Source organism: Pelmatolapia mariae, linkage group LG10_11, assembly GCF_036321145.2.
Source record: "Pelmatolapia mariae isolate MD_Pm_ZW linkage group LG10_11, Pm_UMD_F_2, whole genome shotgun sequence".
Taxonomy (NCBI): domain Eukaryota; kingdom Metazoa; phylum Chordata; class Actinopteri; order Cichliformes; family Cichlidae; genus Pelmatolapia; species Pelmatolapia mariae.
In genome coordinates this window covers 7086014-7113846 of record NC_086236.1, presented here as the reverse complement: position 1 = coordinate 7113846, position 27833 = coordinate 7086014, and the positions used below count along the sequence as shown (strand labels likewise).

The window sequence follows — 27833 nt, the reverse complement described above, 5'->3', positions numbered from 1 at the left end:
AATGTGTGAAATAACAGAACAGAAATAACACAAACCCTCATTAACCCCATCCTTGCAAGTTTGGGAAATTGTCTTCATTAAATACCAGTAAAAACAGCGTTTCTAAAACACACGGAGGCCTCCAACCAGACACAGACGTGTGTTTGCAGTCTAATCGCATCCTGATCGCTTCAGGTCGTCTTCTGTTTTGCTGTCAAACACCTGTTTGTCCCTCATAAGCAGCGACGTGAAGATTATAGGCGTTTAACGTAAAAAGAAAGACTAACAAACAAAGAAAAAAAAAAGCAGGTGTCTGTGCCGCTTTTTCATTACAGCAAAAGCTCCCTCTGAACACGAATTTCACAAGAAACAGGGGGTAGCTTTTCTCTTAAAGCTTCACATATTCCAGTGTAGTAAGAAAAGAAACCTGAATGTGCAGGGTGCCGATGTGCTGGTGTTTTTGTGGTGTGAGGCCAAGTTCATCATCATGTTTTTCCAAAAGCCTGAAGAGAAAATGAAAATGGACAAACCTCATCAGACAAACATTATTCAAAGCAGAGGATTTTCTCCCTGTCAAGGATGGACGGGGGTTTTTTTGTTTGAAACTCTTTGTTTTCAAACAATTGGACCGAGACAAACACAAACAGCTGTACTCAGCTGATTTATTGTGCAGATTAAATGTTTTTTTTTTCATCTAGTCAGACAGTTTGAAAAGGTAGAAAAGAAATGCATACTTATTGAAATTCTCACTGCAACTTTTTGGACTCTGGAATACATCTTACAAAAAAAGTACATTGCTCAATTTGCTTCTTTTCCTTCTTTTTCATTAAGCACCCCAAAATTACACTGAGCAGCAACTCTTACGTTGGACTTTATTGGTCCTCCAGGACTCTTTTTGTGGTTCTGCTTCATGTTCCTCACAGAAGAAAAAAATAATATATATATCAATCTGCTCCAGCTCTGTTCCCTCCTCTGAAAACCCTGTAAAGTGTCGGAGAGTTACAAAATGAGTCGAGCGAAAATACAATCCGTCTGACGCCAAAAGCTGTCCATTTACGAGTCGCCACTCAGGAGCGGCGTGAGCTGCTTTTTCCACTGCGAGGACGACGTTCCTCGGAGAAGCCCCGGTCTAAATTAAGTTCCAAGAATTATTTCTGAAAGCTTCCAAACTTCTGGGGTTGTTTGGGTCTGCAGACCTGATCGAGTTCCCTCTTTTGTGTGAATTATAAAAAGCCCCTTTCAGACATGCGCTCCTTTCCAATCATCCGGTTTCATGTCTAAAACAAAAAAAGCACCCGGGCCACTTTTCTATAAAACACCACATGACATACCGACTGCAGGTTGTTACGGGTATGACAGATTTTTGGATTTTATATCGCCAACTATGCTCCTAATTTGAAATAAAACAAAGATGTTGTGATTTGTTTTCACGGGAGGCTCGTTCCTCTGAGCATGCGTGTGACACACTCGGTCTTTGGAGAATCGGCACAGGTTCAGTTGAGTCTGCAACATTATGAGCAAAGGTTTTGGGAATTTCTGCAGAAGGAAAATCACCTTCGATAGAATTTCTTGGGGGGTGAAAACATGTCAAACCGGTTCTTGATGAGACATCGAATTAGTGGTAAAGTTGTAATAGCTGCAAAAGAGGCCGTGAGGAACATAACAATAAAGGTTTCATTTAAAAAGATGGCTGGAGGCAGTGAATTCACACGCATCATGTCTAAAAAGGGCTTTTACGTCTGGTGTTTAAGGCATTTTCAATATCTTTTCTGCTGCTGCTCATCTCTATAACCCCCTCAGAAGTTGCAGGTCCTTTGGGTTGACTTTAAATGCAGTGTACTTTCTCGGCTGTATGTTTATGAAATTATATTTAAATGTCTTAGAAAGTAACAAAGTCCACCATACTGTAACATCGTATGCTGGGAGAAACTGCTTTCCAGCTCTCTGAAGCCAGACTAGAACTAATCCTTTCACCTCGCTCCCACATCTGGTGATAAAAACCACAAGTGCCGTTAGCTGCGGGGACGAAAAGAGCCTAACAAACTAATACTTTACACAAAATGAAACACTAACTGAAGTCCACTGTGTCCGAGACCTCGAACAAATCAGTCTGTCTGCTTTTCCCAAAGTGAAAATGTGCGCTGCACCCATCAGGGTCTCTTAGCATGGAGTGACTACGGCTGGTCGGGGGGGCTGGCGGCGGTGGCCTCGTCGTTGCTGCTGTCCACCTCCTGCTCCATGGGGCTGTCCTCCTCCAGCTGCTGGCTGGTGTAGTTGGTGATCTCCAGGAAGCCGCTGGGCTCCACTACCACGTTAGATTGGCTGGAGTCTGGCAGGATGGAATACTGAGGAATCACCTGCATGTATGAGAAAGATCGGGCTCAGAGTAGGTGAAAATAGTCCCTATCAGACTTTTTTTTCCACTCTAGACTCTGTGTGACATCACGGAGAGGGGATATCCCTAATATGGTCCTCTCAGTCACATGGTTCTAACTGTGTACACAGAAGCCCCTCCTACTTACTGTTCAAGCCTGTTTGTGAGGGGCAGCCAATCAAATCAAAGAAAGAGGAGCTAAAGCTAAAGAAATGCAGAGCTGCAGTGGAGTATACGATAAATGAGTCCCAGAATAAACAATGGAGCTAGAAATAAGTAACCAAATGTAAGTTATGTCAGTATATAGGTTTGCATATGCAGTGTTCGTTTTCCCTTTTCCTGTTCTGGGGGAATCACTCTATTTTCCGACATTTGAGACTGTGAGTGCCTTCTTCTGGGCTTTATCATCAGGTAGTGATGCTTTAAGCTTTCCATCCTTGTTGACATTTTTTTCAGCTTTGACTTAAAGAAACAAAACAGGACTTTCAGGGAAATCCACCTGTTCACCTTTGTTTCTGAGAATTAGATGAGAAGATCGATACAAGTCAGAGAAACTGTTTAGGCTTCAAAGACAAAAATCTTTTCTGTTTTACAGTTTCATACAAAGAATACTTAACATAGTAATAGTAAAGCTGGGGAACAGTGAATTACATATTCTTCAGTGGCCAGGTCAGTTACCTGATCGCAGCCTAACAGAGCTGAAGACAGCTGCAGTAAAAACCTGGCAGAGCATTTCAAGATATAAAAAACAATCCTTGGAAGTTTTTCCTTTTTTTGAGCCTCTGAAAATCAGCGACTGTGTCTTAAAATTGCAGTTAATGCAAAATCTTTTAAATTAAAGCTGAAAGTCTGCACTTCCGCTGCATATTGGTTTGTTTGTACACAACTCAGCTGATTTTAAAATCACAGGCAAAAGCACAAAACTGTCAGTTTTGGACCCAACTTCTTCACTCTTTCCCCCTTGGATGCCTCGGTAACCCTCGTTTCAGCCCTGCTTTTAGAACAAACTGACCGACTGTGCATGAGAGGTTAGTGAGGGTGTTCCACGTCTTCACTGACGTATACTGAGGTGTCAAAACTCGTCTTTGAGGGTACGGAGAGGTCATCAAATGTTGCCCTTGTGGGGGAAAGTGTTAGGAAAAATGTTTGCTTAGAGTGAGATAAAAACACAGGACCAGCTGCTCCATTAGACGAGCATTTGCAAATAAAATCTGTTGGCATGAAAACCTGATTTAAATAAGACCTTTAGCATGGGTGTGTTTGTTTGTGACTGTGCTGAGTTCATTTAAAAAAATAAATAAATAAAGCCCTGTCTTTGTTGAATCTCTTTAATAGTTGCACATGTTGCCTAATGAAGGATCAGAGGACGGCGTTTATGGTCGTGGTGAAAAACATTTCAGTTTTGCCTGAAAATCAGTTGTTTAGTTAACCAAGGACTTTTTAAAGGTTATAAAATATCTGTGATTATCATTATGCACAGTCCATTAAAAAAACACTTGTGTGCTTTCACTTTGATAACGTGGACATATCATGTGTTCTTTGTGCAAAAACGTTTATCTGCTGTGTGATTTATCTTCTCAGTAACGTACAATACAAAACGTACCTCGATGACTTCCAGGTCTTCCTTGCTCCTCTGCGCCGTGAGGCCCTGCAGGCAGCTGAACTGCTGCGGCTTCGAGTGGGAGTGATGCATTGCGGCCCCGGAGCTGCTGATGAACTGGCCCGAATCCAGAGTGCCGGACACGGCCTGGACTTCCAAAGCTTTCCCTAGAGGGCCGCAATCGCTGGAGGAATCCACCACCATGGGCTCCGTGCTTGGATCGATCTCCGCCTCCATCATGGAGATCTTTAGGATGTCCGACACTGAGGGCTTGTCTCCAGAAGGCCCGGAGCTGGACTCTGGGATCAGTTTGGCGGCAGCCTCCCCGCTGCTGAAGACGGGCGACGAGTGGTGGGAACTGCCAAAGGTAATCTTGGTGACGGTGGCACTCTGCGTGATGATTGGCTGCTGCAGTGACAAATTAGAAGTACTCGTTATTACTGAATTACTACAGCTGACCTCTGGCAGGAGGAGAGACAGTAACCAAAGCAGGTCCTGATAAGAAGATCATAATGAACTGAAATGATAATCAAAGGCATGTCTGCAGGCTCTGTATGTGCTACAGCTCAGCCAAAGACAAGATAAGTGTTCATATTTAAAACTCAGATAGTAGGAAAGCTTGCTGTATGGCCCACAAGCTCCAAATATACAGACACCAAGCTCTTGCTTCAGTCCAACTGTGACAAATGAGCTGATTTGTTATTTGTTCTGGCCACCAATCGGCCTTTGGTTGCCGTGACAGATAACAGAGAGAAGCAGCAGCTGCAGCCAGCATTAGCACAGCCATAAATTAATTTCCCCTTGTTTATCAGTGTGTCACATGAGGGGAAAAAAAAAAAACAAGAGGTTCATTCCATTTGGCACAAACGTAGGGAAATCCCAGCACCGAAACATGCACTGCTTATTATTAGATGCTGAGAATTACTTGGGAATGCTGTGGATTCCCTTCTGTAGACTCAGGGAAGCTTTTAAGAACAATAATCCAAGTTGGAATTTTGAACATGTCTAGAGGAACGGTGTCAAACTCGTTTTAATTCATTGGCCAAAACCATGAGCCAAAAGTTAAATACACCCTTTACCACATTTAACTTCATAATGTGTCATTTTAATAACTACTTAGAAATGAACAGGAAGTTTACAGATGATATAAAAAGCACATTCCCTTTCTTTACTATATTCACACCTCCACATTAACTCTACATCTACAAAACCACACGTTAAGTTTTCATTAATAATGAAAGTATGTCACATTGTTTAGTGATGTTCAGCATTTAAATTACCTCAGTTTGAACTTTGAATCCACTTCTATTCTTGTATTGGATTACAACGACACCATGCAATTAAAATAGAGAAAGCGGGCTTTGAGGGGCTTCATTCTGGGCCCTGACCCACATTTGCCATCGGTGCTCTACAGTGATGTTATTAAAATACCGCTCACTGTATTTAATAGATGTCCAGCAGTTATTTAATGCACTGAGCAGCAAAATGCAGCTGATCTCTTTTGATAAATATAAAGTGTCACTCAAATTGATATCGCCCCCTGGGAGAGTGGGAGATAAAAAGGGGAGGCTGGGTGTAGGCTCTCCCTTTTATCTCCTAGTCATGGGACTGGATGTATGTTTGTGGTCGTGGATCGGGACAGAAGTGAAAATCCACTCACGTGTCACCCTCGACAGGTTTTATCAGGTGACTTAACAGGAAGTCATCATGACAAAATAAAAGAGGAATTTCTGAGGAGGAGAAGCTGTGGGCATCAGCTGCCTCTGGAAATTTACTCCTGGTGAGCAGGTGTAAAATCCACTCACCTGGCTGGAGGCGGTTTTGTCGGTGCTGACGGGGTGGTGTGCCTGCAGCGGAGGAGGGTGGGACATTGAGGTGTGCAGGGGCCGGTGGTGGGATGTGGGGGCCTGCTGGAGCTTCGGGAGCTGTGGCGTCAACATGGGCTTGGTTGGCGTGCTCGGAGTGGTGGCCTTGGCTCCGGCTGGGGTCGGTGCGCTCACAGGTCTGTCTTTAGGGCTCTGGGTTAAGGTTTGGGGTTTGGGCTGACTCTGCTCTCGTAGCTTGGGGATTTTCTTAGTCAGAGGAGGAGTAGAAGGGAAGGTGGTGGAGGAAGAGGAAGGCTGGCTGATCTGAGGTTTGCTCTGCAGCTGCGGCGGCGGTGGCGTCTGCTGGGTGGACGTGGAGGTGGAGGTGGAAGGGTGCCGGCTGTGCTCGGCCTCAGCCTGGCTCAAAGGCGGCGGCTGAGCGCTTGCAGACTGGGCGGGTTGCTTGGTGGGTTCTGAAGCTGGTTGGGTGGAGCGGTAGAACAAGCCTGTCTGGGGGTCCAAAGTGTCTCCTTCCAACTCACCCGCCTCTAATACAGCCTCAGGTTTACCATGACTGTCAGAGGGCTGGAAAGAAGACACATACATGACGCTGTTAACAATCAGCAGGACAAAAATACGACACAATAGAATTTTATGGAGAAAAGACTGTACAAAAAGATGGACGTAGCCATTGATCATCAAATTGATTTGTGAATTATTGTTTTTTTCCATCTTGACTTTTTGAAACAAGATGCACCATTGAAGTGCGGCTCTGACAGGTCACTATCGTATCAGTGCACAGTGCCCCTCGTTTCTCAGTCAATCAAAAGGTAGACCCGCCCTAAAGTGTTCCCTGCTGTATCATTCCTCTGGAGGCTAATGAGAACGTTGCATTCAAAAAGGCTTGAAAGTAGCGACTGAGCCCATAAACTAATCTGGAAAATGTTTTCCGAGGTCTTGGATGAAGCAACAAGTAGGGCTGTTATTTTCCACACACAAACCGGAGGAGTCGCCCCCTACTGGTCATTAGAAAGAATGTAGGTTTTAAAATGCACTTCTGCATTTGCTTCGCTTTTCAAAACCATTTACAGTCATGTGAAAAAGAGTTCTCACAGGTGTCTGTGCAGTTCTGTGAAAAAATTAAGAACAGCTTAACCAAATCCACAGGATTTAAGAGGTAGGGAGTTAGATGTCCAACGACATCCAGCAGGAAAGATATGATTTCTTTTTAAATAAGATGAGCAATATTGGAATATGTCAATTAACTAACTGAGCATTTTTTGGCTTACAGTGTTTTCTGACAACCGTAAGTAATGACCAAAAGACGATACTAATATTAATGAGTGGTTTTAAGTTGGTTTTAAAGTTTAGGCACAAGAATATTGATAAATCAATAATTTGTGCAGGCCAATGTCCTGTGGACAGACAAGACTGATGTGGAGATGTTTGGCCGTAATCCATAGCAACGTGTTTGGGGAAAACCAGACGCTGCACATCAGCACAAACACTGCATACCAAGTGTCAGCACGGCGGAGGACGGGTTATTGATTTGGGTTTGTTTCGCAGCCACAGGACCTGGGCACCTTGCAGTCACTGAGTAAGGTATGCATGAAGCCATCTATTTGACACTTCAAGCTTGGATCATGTAACAGGACCGTGATTCCAAGCACAGCAGGAAATCTACAAGACAAAGTCCAGACCTCAATCTGATGGTAAAGCTGTGGCAGGACCTTAAGAGAGCTGTGCACAACTGAATGATCAATAAACTGAAGCAACTTTGTAAAGAAGAGTGGGCCAAATTTCTCCACAACGACGTGAGACAAAGTAACACACTGATAGAAGTCGTACAGAAAACAGCAACTCATGTTATTGCTGCTAAAGGTGGACCTACAAGCTACTGAATCACGTGGATTAATTAGATTTTCACAGGAAGTCCATAAAGGGGATGTTTATTTAATTTAAAAGGTTCTCTGTGCAACATTAAAAAACCCATCAAACTCAACTGTTTGTTTTTATACTTTTTCAAAAGCTGAAGACGCTGCACTTTGTGGCAACTTGCTCTCGGTTTCTGTCCTCTGACACCAAACAATTGTTAAAAAAAACCAAACAAACATGGAAACCAAGACAATAACTGCAATATAAATAAGAAAAAAAACTGCACTGCCATACTTTCGCAAAGAACAAGAGAAAAATTCCCAGGAAGCATTTTGTCTCCGGTGGTAATCCACCAAACCAGATGAAAGGTTTGCATTGAAACTACTACTTTCCCGCAGAGAAACTGTTCCTGTGAAAACAGTTTACACCAGTTTTCTGTGGATCGGAGAGGAGCTCAGATATATTTTTAGAACAAATGACACAAGGTTTGACCCGTTTCTCTGCAACACATATATACATTGATATTTATTTTGTACCCTTAAGACCAAAGTCCAACCCTCACCACGTGTGACGCTGGAGCGGCAGAGGAGACAGCAGCAGGTTTGGTTACCACAGCAACTGTGCTTGTTTTATATGGCTTCCCCAGCTGCTGACTGGAGGACATAACCACCTCTTCATCCTGCGAGGGCACTCCCACTCTGGTGGCTTTTCCTGCAGTGAAATTAGTCATGCTGTCAGATGATGAGGTATTAAAACTAGTAGTAGGATTGACACACACACACTTCAGCTTCCGTCACTAAATGACCTAAAAAGGAGAACCATGTTTCACAAGCTGCCCACTGCGAGGTTTTAGTTTGAACTGTATTTCATTCCACTGAAATCATGACTGGCACCGAAAACAGGAACTGCAAAGTGCTGAATATGAAGCATGATGGAGAGGACTACCTCCTGCGACGTATTCAGCGGTGGGTTCAGCCTCTGAGGTAGAGGGTTTGGGGGATTCAGGGGTGGGCTTCTTCTCCTGGGCCAACTGGATGGGCACAGCCATCTGGCTAAGGTCGATGGTGTGCTGCCTGGGTTTGGATTCTCCCTTTTCCTTCACTGTCAAGACGAACAACAGTGAAATTCAGCATCATTTACCAATTCAGTCATGTTTACAGCTCATATTCACTGTTAACTTCATCTGATTATTTCCAACTTGTGCTCGACTTTAGGCCCGAGCGAGGGCTAGCAGACAGAAACTGTTCCTATAAATGTGCATTTAAAGTTTCAGGGTTTTTTTGGTACCATGCCTGTACACGCCGGGTTTAGAGCGCCAACTTTCTCTCTGAGCAATCACTTTAGTTTTAAATCCAGCTGAAATCTCGGCACGATTTTTGTTTTTGACACTTGAACGGGAAGTTCTGTTTGCCTGCATAATCCAGATTTCAGTGGTGCAGACCAGCTGCTTGACTTATTTGGCTCGAGCCTCTCAGTAAATAGCATAGTTTAGCAACACTAAAGCAGATAAAGCAAGTGTTAGCTTGACTAACTGTAGGCTATATTTAGACTTGCTGACAGAGCTGCTAAGCATCACAAAATACAGCCTACACTCAAACTGACACTTTTAAATTGGCTAAAACACATTTTGACGCATAACTTCATAACAGCAGTGTGTTTAACATCTGTGTCTGCAGCATGTGGTGATTCTCCCCTTCACTCTTAACCTGGAAGAAGTGAGCAGCGAGTGGGCGAAAGTTTCAGCGCACTGGTTACCTGTTTGCAATGTCACAGGTGGAGAAACTTATAACTGCTAATAAAGCTGGGAGGCGGTCTTGTTTCCGTAGAAATGCAAAAAAAAACACAACAAAAAACCCCCCTAAAAAACCCAATGATAACAATGTAAACAGCATGTTCATGATACGATACACCTTTGAGGTCTGGTGTACCATTTGCCACGAGAAGCTCTTTATTATCACAGATATAATTTGTGTTTTGATTGTTGAATCCAAGCTAGCACGGAGGCGTGGACAGGAAACGGGCTACAGAAAGTCGCTGAACCGCAAACAGGCAGCTTGTAAAACAGGTTAAGTTGACTGTGTGGAAACCCTTTTATAGAAACGTAATCAAATCAATAGTTTCTTTACTCGGTGGTGTGCAAATTTTTTTGCTGTCTAGCTAAAAACCATGGAGGCTGCATTTCACTTAAAGCGTTTCAAAAGTAAGTAAAGGTTGACTGCCACATCGGTTTTGGAACAGCTGGAACAAATTAAAACCGTTTCTTATAATAAGGAAGATCTGCTTTCCTGGCAGAATCGGGGGAAAACAACAACAAAATAATTACGATAAAAATCTGTGTTTTTTCAGTGAATCACGTCTCAGGTTTTTTTTGTAACAGGGAAGTTATATTAGATCTCAGAGATATATACAATTAAAACTCCATAAAGCACTTTCAATGTGCATACAGACAAAAAAAAAAAGAAGAAAAAAAAAAGGCAAATTGGGGGATTATACCCCTGAGCTGCTGGGTGGAAGGCTTTTAATTTGAAACATATGTGCAGGAAGTGTTGAGTTACACTGTCTCCTCTTAAAAAAAAAATCCAAACAAACTGCAAAGTAAAACCAGAATTGGGATAAATGAATATGTGAGACCAATATTAACGATAAAATGAGCACCAGAGCGACGAGTACGGCAGTTTTCGGACCGCTGTGCTGCAGAAATATAGTCTATAAACTCAAATATGATGCTATAACCTAAAACAGATGCCTTTTACCCTCTGAGGTCTAAAAAACACCCCATCCCCCCAAAAAACAAGACATCATCCAAACACAGGGTTAGGTTAGATTAAGGTTACTTCTTTGCCGATAATTTGGACCTCATTTCGTTAATGTGATCTCATTTTAAAAACATAAAAAAAGCTCGTTGTCTCCAGTTCATGACAGCTTTATAAAAATTTATGTATTTTGAGTATTAACGCTCTAAAGAGTTTTACAGACAACACTGGGTATTACCTTCATTATGGATCAGGTTTTGCGCACTAAACAGCAATTACCTCTTTGGGAATTTTCACTCACAGCCAGATAAATGCTATCGGCTGCTCCGCGGTGCCGCTAATGTGAGTATTTAAATATTTAAAAAAAACATTCCCACCTTCAAATATTCCATGGGAAACCTTTACCTTTGCATTTGCTTACATCAGTCCTGTTCCACAGGTCTGCCATCCAATGAGCTCACTATCTAAGCAAAGCCTCGAGCACGAAATGCATAATTACTGTTGGCCAGCAGCTCTTCGTGCTTCGGCAGTTTCAGGAACGTTGTGAAAATTTGTTTGACACTTGAGGCGAACACCACCTGTGTTTGTATTTCTGATGAAGCTGAAGCGTTCGAGCTGTTTTTTCGAGCTCCTCTGAACTCTGCTGAATCAGCATGTGCACGGGTGGTAAACCCCCACCTCTCCTCTCCTCTTCCTGTGACACCTGCAGCTTTGTCTGTGACGTGATGGCTCACCTGATGTCTGCTGAAGTTCAAGAAGAGCTTTTATGGTGGAAGTGGCCGACTGGGATTCCCCGCCAGATACCTCCTGGTAGATGATGGTGGGGCTGGACTCCACAGCTACTTCCTGCTCAGTCCAATCCTGCTCTCTGGAGGACACCACGTGCACTACAGGCTGCGCTTCTGAGGAGCGGACAGTTTTTGTTTTTTTACACATCACAATTCATTCAACAATCCTGAGGCAAACACCACAGAAGCAGTAGTTTATCTCCTATCTTTGCGTCATGGGAAAAGTAAAGGGAGGCATACCTTGAGCGCTGCCCTGGGAAGCCTCGCTGACTAAGCTGCTGGCCTCCGCGAGGCTGCCGGCATCATCCTTTGCGGCCCCATCCTGGCCTTGGGTCTGACCCTGACTCAGTTCGGCGGAGCGGGTCACCTGCTGCAGCGTCTCAGTGACCAGCTGCCGGGTCTGCTCGCTCACCACCGCTGTCTGGAAGACCGGCTTCGGTTTGATGAGAACCTGCAGGAAACCAGAGGAGCATACAGTGTCCTGAAAGCTGTTGACTGGTGTGTGCTCCTCATTATACTTGATAAGGAATTATAGTCCTAATGAGTGAAAACACAAGCCTGAAAGCAAGCGTTTGCCTCTGTAACCTCCTGTTGTGGCAGGCCAGATGTTTCAATATCCGTTTAGACTTCCACTACTTTCCATCTCTCTCTTCCCCCACGCAGCCGGTCACAACGAGTCTTTCAATGTTAACATTTTACAATCTTTTCACTCACTTTTTTATATCAATAACACATCAAAGGTCAAACCAGAATGTCAACACACATCTTTATTGATCTGCACTAAACAACCTCTTTATCACCTTGTTTGTTATCACTTCTTCTTTTTACTTTATTGTAACACAAGAGCACTTTTGATGCCATTTTTTGCATCGTGACACCTGTGATTTCTTGGCCGCTGTTGTGTGGGATGTGTTCTGCTCATCCCAAGCCTTACTGGGATGTAACTGCCTCCATCGCCCTAATCCAACGCTTTTACGCAGTCCAACACGCGGCCCTGCTGCCTCTACCTTTTTTTTTCTGTTTTTTTGTTTTGTTTTTTTTAAGTAAGACAACATTCGATCAGATGGGATGTTTTGCTTCCACGAGCGTCTCTAGCTTGCTTGCCCCCATCCTCGCACAACATCAGTGAGCTTCACCTGACTGAACCGGTCAGGGCTCCTTTTCTTTATATGTTACACTGTAATAACTCCCACTATCTGGCATCTGTTTGAACAGAGTCACCTTCGGCTGAACTTTTATAAATGATTTATTATGATATAGAATTTGCCTCTCTGTGGGAAATGGAAAATTAGGTTAAGTACACAGTGACTCAGTGGTTCCTCAATAGCGTGCCTCATCAGTAGCATTCAGGAACCATAGGCCCATGTTGCAAATCTGCTGCGTCACATTTGTGTAAAGAAGCGCAAGATCTGACGTGTTAGGCGTTGTTCCTACGACGTCATTATTAATGCTTTTCATGGGTTCTTATTACAAAAGGCGCACGTTATGTCATAGCTTTGCATGTTCCAGGAAGAATACTACTTCCCCTTAATATGGCCTCAAAATAATGCACAACTAATGTGATAACGTAGGCAAAGCAGTTGTGTCATGTAGTAGACCGCAGACGAGACAGCCTTGAGTTATTTTTGAAAAGGTAGATTTCTGAAAACTAAAACTAGACTAATTGAAATAAAATAAGTCAAACCTGACTTTTGGTTTTGTTTTTTGACGGGACATAAATTCCAATCTCCCAGGTGAAATGAACCCACAAATCCACCACAACCTGTTACACTGATTCTAATCTTTGCATCATGGCGTTTACGTTTTTTCCCTTAAAGCTGGCCCTGGAACCACATCATCATACGTGAGCACCAGATGCATCACACACGCACAACATGTACCAGGGATAGCCCTCCTGGAAGGATCCTGTCATTTATATTCTCTCATTAAAAGGGAGACTCCTTTGCAGTTTTATTACAAAACTAAACACAGAGGACAGGATTTCCTTGAACCGGTGCAGAGAACCAGAGACGGATTGGCGTGAGAATAAAACTGGCCACCTTTAACATAGTTTACTGTGTGCACAAATGGAGAAACACAACTGTGTGGGTGCAGCTCTCACTGCTTATGTGCAGACACACTGTTGCTGCTGCCAGGAAGTCCTTCCTTCCCTCTTAATGGTAACAAGAGATGGCTACACCAGCGAGTGCACCATTGGTCAAGTCATCCTCATCTTTACAGTTCTTCTAAGACTTCTCGGTTGTTGTTACACGTGTAACCCTGGTTAATGATAATTATAATAATGATATGTATAAAGATATTATAGATTCTTTTTTAATTTTTTTATACGTCAGATTTATTTGTTTATTTTGTAGTCCAATGGCGAGTAAAATGTTCCAAAATATGTGCACCATCTAGGGAGTCTGTTCTGAATGACAATAAAGTGGCTATTTTATGTAGTGGGCTAATAACAGCCTCCATAGCCAGCTTAATGTTTGTGGGATTCCCCTCAAGAAAAGAGAAATTCTAAAAACTTTTTTTGCAAATAAACAATAACATACAATATCTGATGGCGAGGCCTGATAAAAAAAATTTAACAAAAAACCCAGAGAGCTCTTAAATGTCCCGTAAGGCTAATTTGTCGTTAGTGACACAATAAAGTTCACTTTATAAATAAAGCACAGCTTTGCCTCGAGTCAGACGGCTTATCGGAGGCAGCAAGTTGCTTCTTATCAAACATTTTACAGCGGAGTTAGTCGGAAGACATTATTTAGACTACGAGTTTCTTACTCATGAACGCTGACATTAGCTGAGTCATTTTTCCGTCTGCTTCAGCGGCTGCTGAGTAACTAGGTCATAAACGTCGAAACTGACTGATGAGAAAAACAGTTTAAATATTACAGAAACTGGAAACAAACTTTGGTAAACAGGTGTCATGTTCGTCACTGGAAAAGAGAAAAGAGACGCTGGTATTTAAGCCAGTTAAGAAAATGTGGCAATTAGTGGTTTCACTCCAACTGCACAACAGATTAGCACTGTGGGTGTTTAACTCGGTAACTACAGTACTCATTACTCACTGACCACAGTTTCCCCTTGATGACTAAAAACGAACCTTGAATTCTGAATTTAGACCTTTTTTTTGAGAAGTCTGATATTGAAACAATGACAAAGTATTTGTGAATCAATTTGAAAAAGAAAAAGAAAAAATTTTGCAGAACTTGTGATTTATGTTTTTGTTATTAGAGAGATATTTTTAACACGGTGTGGCTGACAGCTCGTGCTTTCATTAACCCTTCACTTTAACTTTGTGTGTTTGCAGCACAAAACGACCTGGAAACTAGCGTAGTGGGACTTACCCTCTCAGAATATTTCTGACAATTTTATCTTGAATTCAAATTCCCCCAAAAGGTTTAGAAATATCAGGCGGAGGCTGCAGGCTTTAGTCTGAACAACCTTTTTGTGGGTGTTTCTTCTTAAATTACTATATATGCTTTCGCTAGTCATTTAACATCTGTCAGAAATCTAAGAATTTCTCCAGAAGTTTTCAAAAATAGACAAAATAAAACCCCCCTAGGAACTGAAAGAGGTCAACGACAGTGGCTGATTTCAAAGCTGTGGACTTTGAACTGTAGCTTGTGCTAAAAGAGGGCACGAAAAACAAATTAGAGCTCAGGAGATACTAATAGCATAAAAAATACAAAAAGTCCACTGGCCACAATACCTGTATCACCTCACCTCACCTCCCCTCTGGAGAGCTTTAGCCTCTTTCAGCTCACTGTTTTGGCTTTTACAACCTCCAGTTTGAATTCAGGCTCAGCTAAAGTCACATTACACACAGATTCAACAAGTTGCTCCCTCAGAGATAATGGTCCATATTGTCATGACAGCATCACACAGTTGCTGCACATCCATGGTGCCAATCTCTTGCTGCACCAGATCCCAAAGGTTCTCTAGTGGAGTGAAATCTGGTGACTGTGGAGGCCATTTGAGGACAGTGAACTCATTTTCATGTTCAAGAAACCAGATGATCTGAGCTTTGTGACATCCCGCTGGACGCATCAGGAGATGTTCTGCAACAACACTCAGGTAGGCTGTGGTGTTTAAAATGTTCAGCACAAAGTCTGACCCCCCCCCCCACAGCATTACACCAGCATCAAGAGCAGCTCTGAGGCTTTGATAGAAAGTGGGACTGATCCATGCTTTAATGTTATTCGTGTATTGCCCAATAAATTCTGACCCTACAATCCAAATTGCAGCAGAAATTGAGACCAGGCAATGTTTTTCCAATTGTGTACTGTCCAATTTTGTTGAGCCTGTGCAAACTGTAACCTGAATTTTCTGTTTTCAGATGTCAGGTGATCTTCTGCTGCTGTAGCCCACCTGCTCTTCTGCATACCTTGTTTGTAACAAATGATTATTTGAGTAACTGTTGCCTTCCTATCAGCCTGAAGCAGTCTGGCCATTCTCCACAGACCTCTGACATCAACAAGGCACGGCCATTGACAGGATATGTTCTCTTTTTCCAAGAGAATCCAAGTAGATCAGCAGTTTAAGGACTGCTCAGATGAGCCCATCTGGCACTGACAATCATGTCACTTAAATCACCTGTCTTCCTCAGTCTGATGCTCGATTTAAACCACATCCCTACATGCACTGAGTTGCTGCCGTGTGACTGGCTGATTAGATACGTCCATTAAAAAGCAGTAGAACAAGTGTACCTATTAAAGTGGCCCGTAAGTATGTTCTTGGGGGGAAAAAGTAATGCAACATCGAAAAGTTTTTAATTACTGGGGAAAAAAAATAATCAGTGGACACAATTTGTGGGTCACATCTTTCAACTGATGCATCTACCTCCCTGTTTCTCTGTGTGTGCTTGATGTCCAGACAGGTATCCCTTTTGATAACACAATCAACCTAAGGGCGATAATATGTCAGTGTTGTGGTTACAGCTCGTTACTGTGCTCAGACAATTGGCTAATGCAGGTATAATACAGCAGGCCAGAAACATGATCATGTCACAATGCAGTCTGCAGCTGCTTGACCAACAGCAGCAGATCAAATAACTACCACAGCATTCAGATCTCTGTGATAAGGGGAAGTTGAGGGAGGAACAGGAAAGGTAAGTGTTAAAGCTCCTGCTATACATCTGCCTATAGAACAAGGGGATTTTTTCCCCTTCTGCTTAAGTAGCTGTACATTTATTTTAAATGACCACATCTCACTTCTCTGGAAACATCCAGTGCAGGTGACTGACCTACTGAGCTCCATGAAAAGCACTCTTCTCCTTCTTGAGCAGATCTGTTCCCATTTTCAGAGGAAGAAACCCATACCCATTACTCTTAAGATAAACATGGCTCTTCCTGCACTTATATCACATGACCCTTGCGGTTACTTGTCAGTCAAAAGGTCACATGATTACCCACCCGATGTTTGTCATGTGATAACCTCAGCGGGCTGCGGTCAACCGGTTTGTAATTATGATATTTACATTTTATTAACCCTGTTGTAAAAACAAATATGGTGAAAAAAAACAAAAAAACAACAGGTCTCACCTGCGTCTTGCCCTGCTGGCCGTAAACGATCTTGGTCGGGATGATTTTGGTGGCGGTGGCCTGGGACCCGGAGCTCATGCCTTTGGGCTGGGTGACGATCATTTTGGTGATGGGTCTGGAGGCGGTGATGATTGCAGGTTTGGTCCCCTGAACTGCCTGAAGGCCCTTTTCCCCCTGCAGCATACGCAGCACGCTCATTAGAATTCTTTTTAGCCAAATTCGAATTAAAAAACAAAACAAAACCAAAAAACGAATAAAACTGAATAAAAGAAAAAGAAGCACGAATTGCAAGAAACCTAATTTAAAACATAAATTTGTTAGAACCCATACTCACTGACCAAATCCGGTGGGAACTATAGACTTCCAACCTTTTTTTTTTCCCTGTTTCCACTAATTTCACCACTGAGTCAATCCCCATAGACTCCCACATTACAATTCCCAACTTTAAAGATCAAACTGTTTACAGTCATGCACAAAAATATGTTTTTTTGGTCTCTATAGCTAGGTTCCCCCTTCACAATAACTGTACAGGGGTTGAAATTTTTTTTAGAACTCATGCACTTGGTTAAGGTTTAGCGTTAGCAGCGCAGCCATAGGCAGCTGTTCAAACACTGAACTGAACCTCCCGACTGTTAGGTACCTGTTGATGTTTTTTTGCAGTTATCTGACAAATAACATGGCCTGCTGTGTGTACAGCCCATACAAAAAATTTCTACTTCCGACTTGTTGACTGAAATTCACATTTTTCCCATGACAGATTTGTCCGTCTATGGATTGCAGCCATTCAACCATTGCTAGCGTTACTTAACGTTACACATGGGTAACTTCAAAAGACCAACAAGGCAGCAGCCAAAAGGCCAGGAACCACTGTCTTTCATATGTGTCGCGGATAAATACAACAAAATAAAATGATACGACCAAGGCAAAAACTGTGGTATTTTGTAAATATAACAATAAACGCAAATTCACTGTGTGATTGTGTAACTTTATTAGCAGCGTCCTCCTGAAATGCCCCAACATCATTGAGAGTAACATCCTCCTCTCTGCCCCTTAATACTCTCTGGTCACTATGGTAACACATAAATATTTCTTTCAAAATAAGACACACAACTACAACACAGGGAAAAACCCAGGGAAAGTTAACGATAATGATAAAAACCCTGAAAACCATAAACTTCACACCCGAGCCTCAACTCTCGCGGCCTGGTACCAAACGACTCATGGACCGGTACCGGCCCGTGGCCCAGGGTTGGGGACAACTGATATAAAACATCTGAAATTTTTCAGAAATATTGACCTCTAACCTTCACCTTGAGGTTGAGGTCACAGAAATTCAAACTCATCAGCCATTTTTAGGCAATACACCTATGGTACTGTTTTGAAAATCCTACTTTGCCTTGTTCTCGAGTTATCCAGTACAGTGACCAAAGTGGCAAAAGATGGTTTAGTTTCTGAAGATCCCCATTAGCTGCAGAAACGCAGCAGTTATTCCTCCTGTGGTCGCAGATCTTTGCATTTTGACAATGCATCATAAGACACACACATATACCAAGTAACTGACACGTTTACTCACATTCTTCATAAACTATTTAGGTAGAGCAAAAGCAAGCTAGCTTAGCTACAATATCTGAATCTGAAGCAGGATGCAGTGACTTAAAGTAAAGAACTGGGCTTGTAAATCTGAGTGATGAAAGTGAAAGAAGCAGTGAGCTGGTGGGCCCGGGGATCAGACTGTGGTCAGCTGTCAGGTGTAAATATGTGAACATGATGAGGGATTTCCTGAAAATTCCCCTGAATTAATAAAGTTAAATGTGTCAAAGACGTTGTAAATAGTGAGGTAAAAACACAGCAGGCTTAATATTTTGAAAGCAAACACAAACTAATTACAGCCGGGAAGTCCGCATGATTTCCCCAATAACCTGTTCTGCACTACACTTTATATGTTGGTTACACAAGCTTTTTATATTATTGATATTAAATATTATAATAATGTTAAATTAAGCTCTAGACAGACAGACTAATCTTTCTCTCTTGTATAAAAAAAGGTTAACTCCTCCTATGAGTTTAGCGCACGTGTGAGAATGCTATCACGCTGATCAACTGACCCCAGCATTTAACAGCGTGGTGACCACATTCTTGCCGGGCAGTCCCTGGATGGTCGCTCCTTTGCCCGTGGTTTTCTGCACCACGATGACGTTGGGCTTGGAGGTCATGGGGATGGTGGTGATCTTAGTCGTCGTGCCTGCAGCGGACGAGAACTGATGAGAAACTTGCACTGAACGTAGAAACGCTCTAGACCTCCCTCTGACTCACCGGACACGATGTTGCTGCTAATGATCTTTCCTCCCAGAGTGGCCAGAGACTTGGGCACCACAGTGATGATGCTGCCGCTGGTGGTCTTGACGTAAGTGGTCCCGCCACTGGAGGCTGATATTCTGGCCCCGATGTTGGGACTAACAGTGGGTCTCGAGTAGGAGGTCTGGGTAGCTACACGAAGGAATACAGAATTACTGTTCTCCACCTTAAAGATATCGACAGGAGCGTCTCCATCAAGGATTAAATTAAGCTGCCACATTGCCGGTGAGATATTTAACTCCATTTAAATACTCTATGATTAAATCTGAATGACAAAGAGTCACAGGTGTCATTACCAGCAACAGTTTTACTCTGGTCACAAAGACGACCTTTAAGTTACACGCAATCTCTCGTTTCCTGGAACAGATGTGGAGTTTCGCCCCCACTCACCTGTGGGCTGAGTGACCAGCTTTGTGGTCATGATGGCTCCGTTGCTACTGACAACCATGATGGGAGAAGAGCTGCTGCTGGACAAAGCCGCCGAAGGCTTGGGCAGGATTTTGCTGGGCTGTACCTGCTGAGTGATGATCTTCACCCCTGCACACAAACCACACATTAACAAACGCGGCAGTGCGGTCGTATCACGATATTCACTTTCTAAACAGATTCACTGTCCTGCTTTGTTTCTTTTCAAACAGCTGTGCGTCATATGAAAGAAAATGGTTAACCACCAGCAAAAAGCAAAAAAAAAGATATGAGCTTATTTTGTGAAATAGATATGACACAGGTATTGCAAACAGCACGTGGTTAAAATGAAATAAAATGACAGAACTGAAACACAAACAAACAATAAAGGCTCGTCATTGTTACCGGACTCTTGTTTGATCTGAATGGTGGGCTTGGCTCCCGGTGAGGAGGCGGTGGTCTGGGTCTGACCGAGGCTGGACGCTCCTAAAGGCGAGCTCTGCTGCAGCTGTTTGGGTGACTGTTGTTTGGGGAACTGGGCCAGGATCTGAGTGGGTGAGGCCACCAGTGTCTTAGGTGAAGGAAGTCTGGCTGTAGAGACCTTCACTCCAGCTGAAACTCCACCTGCAACCGACAACTTTGACGGTAAGATTCAAAACCTAACAGGTGACGTCCCAGAAAAGGTTCCTCCCCCTCTCCCTCATGCCTAATGTTATGTTTGCAAAACTAGAAGATTGAACATTTAAGAGAGATTATCTGGCTAAAATCATATTAAAACCCACGAGCTTTACACTAGTGAGTCAAAATCATTTTAATCAGTAAAGTATCATTAACATTATTTTGATGTTTTCACAAAAAACTATTTTACAAAGGTTAACTTGATACTACTTTGTCATGTCTATCCACTAATACTAATACTGCCTTTTTTCCCTCTCTTGAGCAACTAAGCTGTTGATAACATGACAGTTTTGAGTCTTTATGGCATGTTGACATTAAGCAGTTAAGGCCAGAGACAGCATGAAAGGTGGACAGCAAGGATGGTGGTAAAAATAACTTTTAGTGCAAGGTGGAAACTTTTTAAGGAGTTTTTAAATCAGATTTTGTAGATCTATATATGCAGTTTGAAAGTCCTGGTCACCGCTTTTAAATAATGTCTCTGAATGGCAAGACTTGCTTCTAGAAGATGATGGATCGTATCAGACTATATAACCCAGGCTTGGCCAACTCCAGGCCTCGAGGACCAGTGTCCTGCAGGTTTTAGATATCACCCTGGGTCAGCACACCCAAATCCAATGATTAGTTCATTGCCTGGCCTCTGGAGAACTTCAAGACATGTTGAGGAGGTAATTTAGCCATTTAAATCAGCTGTGATGGATCAATGACACATCTAAAACCTGCAGGACACCGGCCGGCACTGGTTTGGACACCACTGAATCCAGTGATTTCAGCTCGTACTGGAAAGATAAGGTACGTCCCTAACAAGTAATAGTAGTACTCTACTGCTAGAGTAGTAAATGAACAGAAATGAAATCAGCAGCTATTAATAACTACATAAACTGAGTCATCAAGAAAAAAAAAGCTCAGTCTCCCAAGTAGGAGTTTTACTGCTTTACCCTAATATTTCACATATTTATTCACTCAAAGGTATTTTTATAAATTTAATTAGCTGAAATGTTAAGTTGTTATTCTCTGCTGCCCCCAAGTGGGCAAAACAGTTAATAATATAGCTTTAAATTCATGTAAATGGTAAATGGCCTGTATTTGTATAGCGCTTTTCTAGTCCCTAAGGACCCCAAAGCGCTTTACACAACCTGTCATCCACCCATTCATACACACATTCACACACTGGTGATGGCAAGCTACATTGTAGCCACAGCCACCCTGGGGCGCACTGACAGAGGCGAGGCTGCCGGACACTGGCGCCACCGGGCCCTCTGACCACCACCAGTAGGCAACGGGTGAAGTGTCTTGCCCAAGGACACAACGACCAAGACTGTCCAAGCCAGGGCTCGAACCGGCAACCTTCCGATCACAAGGCGAACTCCCAACTCTTGAGCCACGATCGCCCCATGTGTCCAACCTACAAAGCACTGGAGTTTAAAGGCACAGAGCCATGGAAAACTGCACAGTACAACCAAACTGAATAATTATCATTGAGAATAATCTGGTGTTTTTTTGATTCACTAACTAACTAATTTATTTTGAGCCCTGCTGTTCTCTTGGCACCTTTGTGAGCACACATGTTTTTGTTTTGTCTGAAGATGGACCTGGCAGAAAAACCGAGCACAGAGGAGGAACCTACACGGTGTGACCGTCGACATGACCACTGATGGTGTGGAGGAGACCACTGTGGTCACAGCGATGGTGTTGGGGTTCGTGGAAGTGTTGGAGCTGGCTGGAAAAACCACCGTCTGCTTTTGTGTGGGTGTGGTCAGCACAGAGGTGGTCCCCAGCTTGGACACAGCGGTGGCGTTGTTGTGGGCGTGGGACTTGGACAGGATGTTGGGCACGAAATTGGAACTCGGGGAAGTCGTCACGATGATCACCTGTTGAAACACGAGACGTTTAAACTCAGAAGCAGCGTATAGAGAGACGAGCCGACTTAGGGTTCGACTGTTACCTTCTGCGTGGTGGTGCTGGTCGTCTGGATGGTGGGCTTGGTGAAGGTGATCTTGACGGGGGACAGGTGAGGCGGTAAGGAGTTGGCGATGCTCTGCATGATGCTGCTCATCTTGGGGCTGCCGCTCACAGGCACCGTGATGTTCTTGGATACTGGCGGGGACACCTTGGTAACTTCTTTCAGCATCACCGGAGATGAGCTGGACGAGTTCGTGCGCCTTCGCTTGCGAGGCTTCTCGTCCTCATCGGAACAACTAACACCTGAAAGGTGAAATCAGCGGGAAAAATTAAGGATAACTGAGACTGTATCACTGAGTAGGGATAGACTTGAGGATTTTGCTTTTTAATTGCTGATAATCAAGAAGTACTGACTGCGATCAAGACAATATGACTGAGATTAAATAATAAATCAGTCAGCAGAATGGTATTCAATCTATTTCACTAACTGTACTTGGCTTGTGACAGAAATGTAACATTAAACCCTAAAATAAAAGAAAGTTTATGGGGTAAAAATTATGAATTAACAACTACCAGTAAAAATCCTAATCTGCAAATTTCTACACAGTTCTATGACTCATTCATAAATCATAACCTCTTAATTACATCTTTAGTTCTAATGATGTACAGATGCTCTGTCTTCCTGTGCCTCATTCCCTTGCTACGTTCTCCTGTCACACATTGTTTCTACCATCTGTTTAATCGGCAGCAGATGCTGGTGGGATTGTCAAACCCGAGCCAACATGTCCTAACAGACGCCATGTTTAGGAAACTCAGATCTCACATTCCCAGCCAGTTTAGTCTGGAGTGTGGGGAGAGTATGTGAATCACTGGTGCTAAGAAAGACTGCGCTTGTGTGATACAGCAGTTTAAAATCACCTTGTAACAAATAGACAAGCATCGCAGTGCCCCCTTTAGGCTGAGCAGTAGATTTTTGTTTTTTAATATGCAAACAGAGTGGTTTGTACAAAACAGTCTCTCCCTCCTTATCTTCAATTCCAAACTCTATTATAAAAACATAACATGAAAGCTGAAGAAGAGTACATCCCACTCCGAAGTTAAACAACGCATCAATAAAATGACATTTACTTCAAAGTGATTTAGCCATTTTAGCTCATTTAAATGAGAAACTGTTTCTGGAGGGCTGGAAATTTCATTCAAGTCTGAACATGTTCACAAGCAAAAGAAGTGATTTCAAGTGCAGCACCTCTCTGCCATCACAGTTACAAAAAAAAGCACTGAAGAATAAAGCTCATTATTTACATAGCACTAGCTTACAACAACAGTTGTCGCATGGGGGTTTTATAGTGTAAGGTAAAGACTGTACAAAGGTAAAGAGAGAACACCAGTGAGCCAGCACTTGGCGACAGGGGGGAGGAAGAACTTTCTTTTTAAAAAGTGACTTTTGGTAGAAAGAGACTCGGGGAAGGTACGGGGAAACTGAGGAGAAAAAAAAAAAAAAAAAAGAGGCCAGATCACCAAAGAGGTGAGAAAAAAAATGTTCAGTGCATCATGGGAAATCCCTCAGCAGCCTGAGCCTACAGCAGCATAAGACTAACTAAGATTAAGCCCAATCTTAAAAGTAGAGAGACTGTCTGCCTCGTGAATCCAAACTGGGATCTGCTTCCATGAGGTCTGCTCTCAAATATGTCAAACTAATCTTTTAAGGGACTATGTTTGTGAGTGTGAGGTTTGAAAGTTAATACAGAGTTAAAATTAAGCACAAAATCAGCAAAAATTTCCAGACTCATGTTATGGTTCAGTCTTCCCAACATCTCACACCCATCATTTGCCTCTTCCACTGAGCTCTTATAAACCGTCTAACAGAGAAGAAAAAAACAAACTTACACCCAGCAAGTCAGCATATGAATACAAACACAGACAAACCAGAAGGTTTGGTGACAACTGTGACAGAGAAACTGAGGGATCGCTGGGATCCTGCTGACATGTTAGAAAGGCTTTCTCTAACTGAGCATCTGTGCTGGTTTAAATAACACATATGTAAAGAGAGGATGACAGTTTTGGTAACTTATGTTATTTAATGACATGCTAATTAGCCATGCAGTTAGCCTCCTCCCTGAAAAGTGTTTTTAATTTTATTTATATAGCACCAAATCACAACAGTCGCCTCAAGTTATGTTGCTATTTATTATTTCCCTTTCATGTTGTTTCCGTCCAAAGCGAGAGAAAAGTTGATACGATGTTGCTGACACTCACTTTTCACATACACAGTGCTGCCACTGGGCAGCACCACCACGTTGGATGAAGGGCTGGGTGGCCGTGGAGATTTCACTGTTGCTCCTATAGGGCCGCTGGTCGCCGTGGCGCTGGTGGAGGTGCAGGTGGTGCTCGTGTAGGAGTAGCACACCACGACTACAGGGAGGAAATGAAACACATCATTCAATGTCCAAAGTGTTTGAAAACAGCCAGAGTCTGATGCAAAGTGAATGTTTCTGGCTTTACCCTCTTTGTTCCCCGTTTCAGCTGGCAGCAGGAGGGAGGCGTTCTGATTGGCCGTGGCGCTGGCCACAGCATTAGCGGTGACTGTAAAGGCCGTCTGGGGAACCAGCCTTGGCATCAAAGGAACAAGCCTCCGCCCTTCAATGGACCACTCAGAGGAGCTGTTTGGACCCGACATGCTGAAAAAGAAAAAGAACGGAAATCTGATTAGAGGACGGCACGAGAGGAAACGTTATAAGTCCTCAAAGTTACTCGGGCTCAGAGTCAGGGTACAACAAAGGCCTGTTTAAAACCTAAAGCTTTTATTTCCACATGCTTTCACTCCACACCTCACAGTTTGACAAGCACTGGAGCAGAGGTTTGTTAAATAAATAGCCAAATAGCTCATTGTTGCTGAGGAAAAGACTAATGAAAACTTTGAGGAAAACCTGAACAAGTCCCTTTTGCTCTCCTCCACAGACATTACAGAGCTGGACTTAAACAGTCTCATACTTACTGATAAGCGATGGTGGTGAGGCGCTCATCGTTGACAGCCCTGCGGACCTCTGCGCGATGCCGCTCTGTAGAGATGCTGTGAGGGCGAAGGTAAAAAGGAAAGGCTGGTTTTAAATAAACCAAACTCTGCAAGCGAAAATGAAAGAAACAATTTAAAAACAACAAAAATTACCCGAGGATTTTAGTGAGCTCGCCCAGCAGATCCTTCTTGTCCTTTGTCAGGTCTCCTTGGGCTCTCAGAGCGCTGATGACCCCAGCGTATGCCTCCAGCTCTGCGACACACAAACAAACATCAGTCTGTAAATGTTGCAGGTCTTTTGCACATGAAAGAGATTCAGTCAGAGCCACTGAAAACACTGCATTATGGTGCTTTTTTCCCCTCTTTATATTGCACTACTTTGAGCTCACCCAGTTTCCGCAGAATTCTTTTGCACTCATCCCTGCCCAGGTCAAGGATGGTGGGCCACACCACCGGCATGGTACCAGCTAGCACTGGTTTCTCCAGCTGAATCATTGGCTGAGAAGACAGTGAGCAAGAAGGCAAGTTAGGACTAGATTTCCCATAAACCACAGTGCTTCATGGTTAAGCTCACCAGGCCCCGTGCACTGTTTTTTCAAGAGCTTCAGCGAACTGTCATTCCATGGAAGTAAATTGGGCTCATCGCGATATAACAAGCAGAGTTTTTCCTGAATATAAAACATGTCGGCACAAAGAGTTTTACGACCAGGACTGCCAAAATAAAACTGTTAAAACTATTTTTATACAGAATTTAATTTACTCAAGCGCAAATATAATTATGTTTATCGAATGACCAAAAATAACAGGAAAATGCAAAGACTTCTAATAAATAAGGTAACACAGATTCTGTTTTATATGAACCATATAAAACAGGCCAAATCCTGATGAGGTCTCTGATGTAAACAAAGTGGACAGTCATTAAATGTGGAAATGAACCGCTTCTCTTTTGTTTCCCTTGCATGTAGCGACATCTAAAAATCAATATGGGACAGATACCACAAATTTTTAACAAAATAAATAACAATATTATAACAGTGACAACACAATAATTTGGAAATGGTTTGTGTTAGCTGACTTTAAAAAGCGTCAATTCCAGATCAGAGATAACAACGAAGAGAAAATATAGCACTTCCAGATCATTTTAAACTGAAACGCTGAATATATCCTGCTCTTAATTAAGTTGTTCAGCACATTACCATGGTGATCCAAGTAAGAAGAGACCCACCTTCGTAAGAATGAAAGCCATTAACCCATTAATCTCTCTTCATATTACACTGCTCTCCACTGTCTCGTGTTCATTTGTCCTGCTACCTCTGCTCTTAAATTTAATATAGGACTTTCAATATCTAGTCATAGGAGTATATAAGAGTTTGGAACTACATTTCTTTATTTCATTACATTTTAAGTTAAAGGTTGTATTTTTTGTAATTGCAATCACTCTTCTGCATGCTTTTTAAACTTCTGAACATGTTTCATGTATGTGCCTTTTATTATGTGTATGCCCACTCAAACTGGATATATATTACTATATATATATATTAGATACATGGCCACCAATTAGACAACCTATTTGTATTAATAACAAATGCTATAATCTTAACAAATGGATTGCTTTGCAAATTAAGTAGAAGGAAAAACCATCATCTTGTAATTTGCATTTCTAAAACAAATACCTGCACAAGTCTGAACATGCAAAACAGTCTGCAGTTAACCAGTCTGCAACCAGCGATTGCACTTGACTCATTTAAAGCATGCATTGCCACATCAAGACAGCTGTCAGTGGAAACAGAGATGTTCAGCTATTAGACTCATTTTACTCTAGAGCAAAAAAGCTGAATGAAGATGCTCCAGAAAGTGTGCTTTCTGCCGGGGACTGTGTACGCCTCTTCCGGCTAGATTGCCCCAGACCAGCCCGCACAGATGTCAGTAAGATCTGAACAGTTAACAGTCGGTGTTCCGCCGATCACCGGGCCTCTCAACCAATAAACACTGCCAACAAAATACATAAAAATTCTTCTTTGGTTTAATCTAACTCAATCCTATTGCAGACTTTACACGCCGAAGAGCACTGAAGGTGCTAACACTTAGAAAAGGAAAGCGGTTTTCTCTCTGGGCCAGGCATTACGCTGTAAACAATGAAAAATGTTGCTGCTACATTTTCTGGGTCAATTTCTGTTAGTACGCCGCAAAACAACGGTGCATACCGCCTTCATCAAACTGCCCCGCGATGCTTCCAGTGCGGTGCAAATATGTCCAATAACTTCACGATACATACTAACATGCCCCCAGAATGAAGTACCAGTAGATGAGCATTATATTTAGCTATCTTGATGACAAAAACCTTTGCAGTGGATGCTGTTAGCTTAGCTTAGCAACCTAGCTGTTTCTATGAGCCAAACGTCTCACCGTCCGGTAGCAGTGCCACTTCAAGGCCTTCGGAAAGCCGCCATCCCAATAAACATGGCCGACCACAAGACATTTAGATAGTTTACCACATCGTGAAAGAGATCTCTAGTGAAAGTGCCAAAGAAAACGGGAGCTAAGGTGCTAAAACAGCTGATCTGCCTAAATATGTGACAATGTTTATGTTGTCTGTTAAGTATCTGTGGTTGGCCTGTGGACGGATGCCCTTCTTCTTCGTGTAACAATCCTTGTTGCTGCTTCTTCTGTACCAGTGCACTGGTGCCCCCTACAGGTGCTTGATTGTAAGTCCGCCAAAGACAGTTGATCAGCCAGTTTACAATGAACCACACGGTCAAATAAAGATCTATAGTCTCC

At 42.8% G+C, this 27833-nt stretch overlaps 1 protein-coding gene across 1 annotated transcript; it reads right to left on the bottom strand.

Moving 5' to 3' along the window:
• On the bottom strand, positions 1 to 27691 carry emsy (EMSY transcriptional repressor, BRCA2 interacting). The gene is made up of 20 exons (XM_063486676.1): positions 27462 to 27691; positions 25445 to 25553; positions 25209 to 25308; positions 25038 to 25112; positions 24545 to 24720; positions 24299 to 24454; positions 22086 to 22345; positions 21768 to 22011; positions 19871 to 20089; positions 19451 to 19597; positions 19019 to 19192; positions 18811 to 18947; positions 16706 to 16879; positions 11415 to 11625; positions 11121 to 11288; positions 8579 to 8734; positions 8196 to 8344; positions 5759 to 6343; positions 3957 to 4361; positions 1 to 2336 (listed from the first exon to the last, which is right to left on the bottom strand). The coding sequence occupies exons 2-20, from the start codon at positions 25548 to 25550 to the stop codon at positions 2154 to 2156; spliced, it is 3825 nt and encodes a 1274-aa protein (XP_063342746.1). The 5' UTR covers positions 25551 to 25553; positions 27462 to 27691; the 3' UTR covers positions 1 to 2153.
• Between the last annotated feature and the right edge of the window lie 142 nt (positions 27692 to 27833).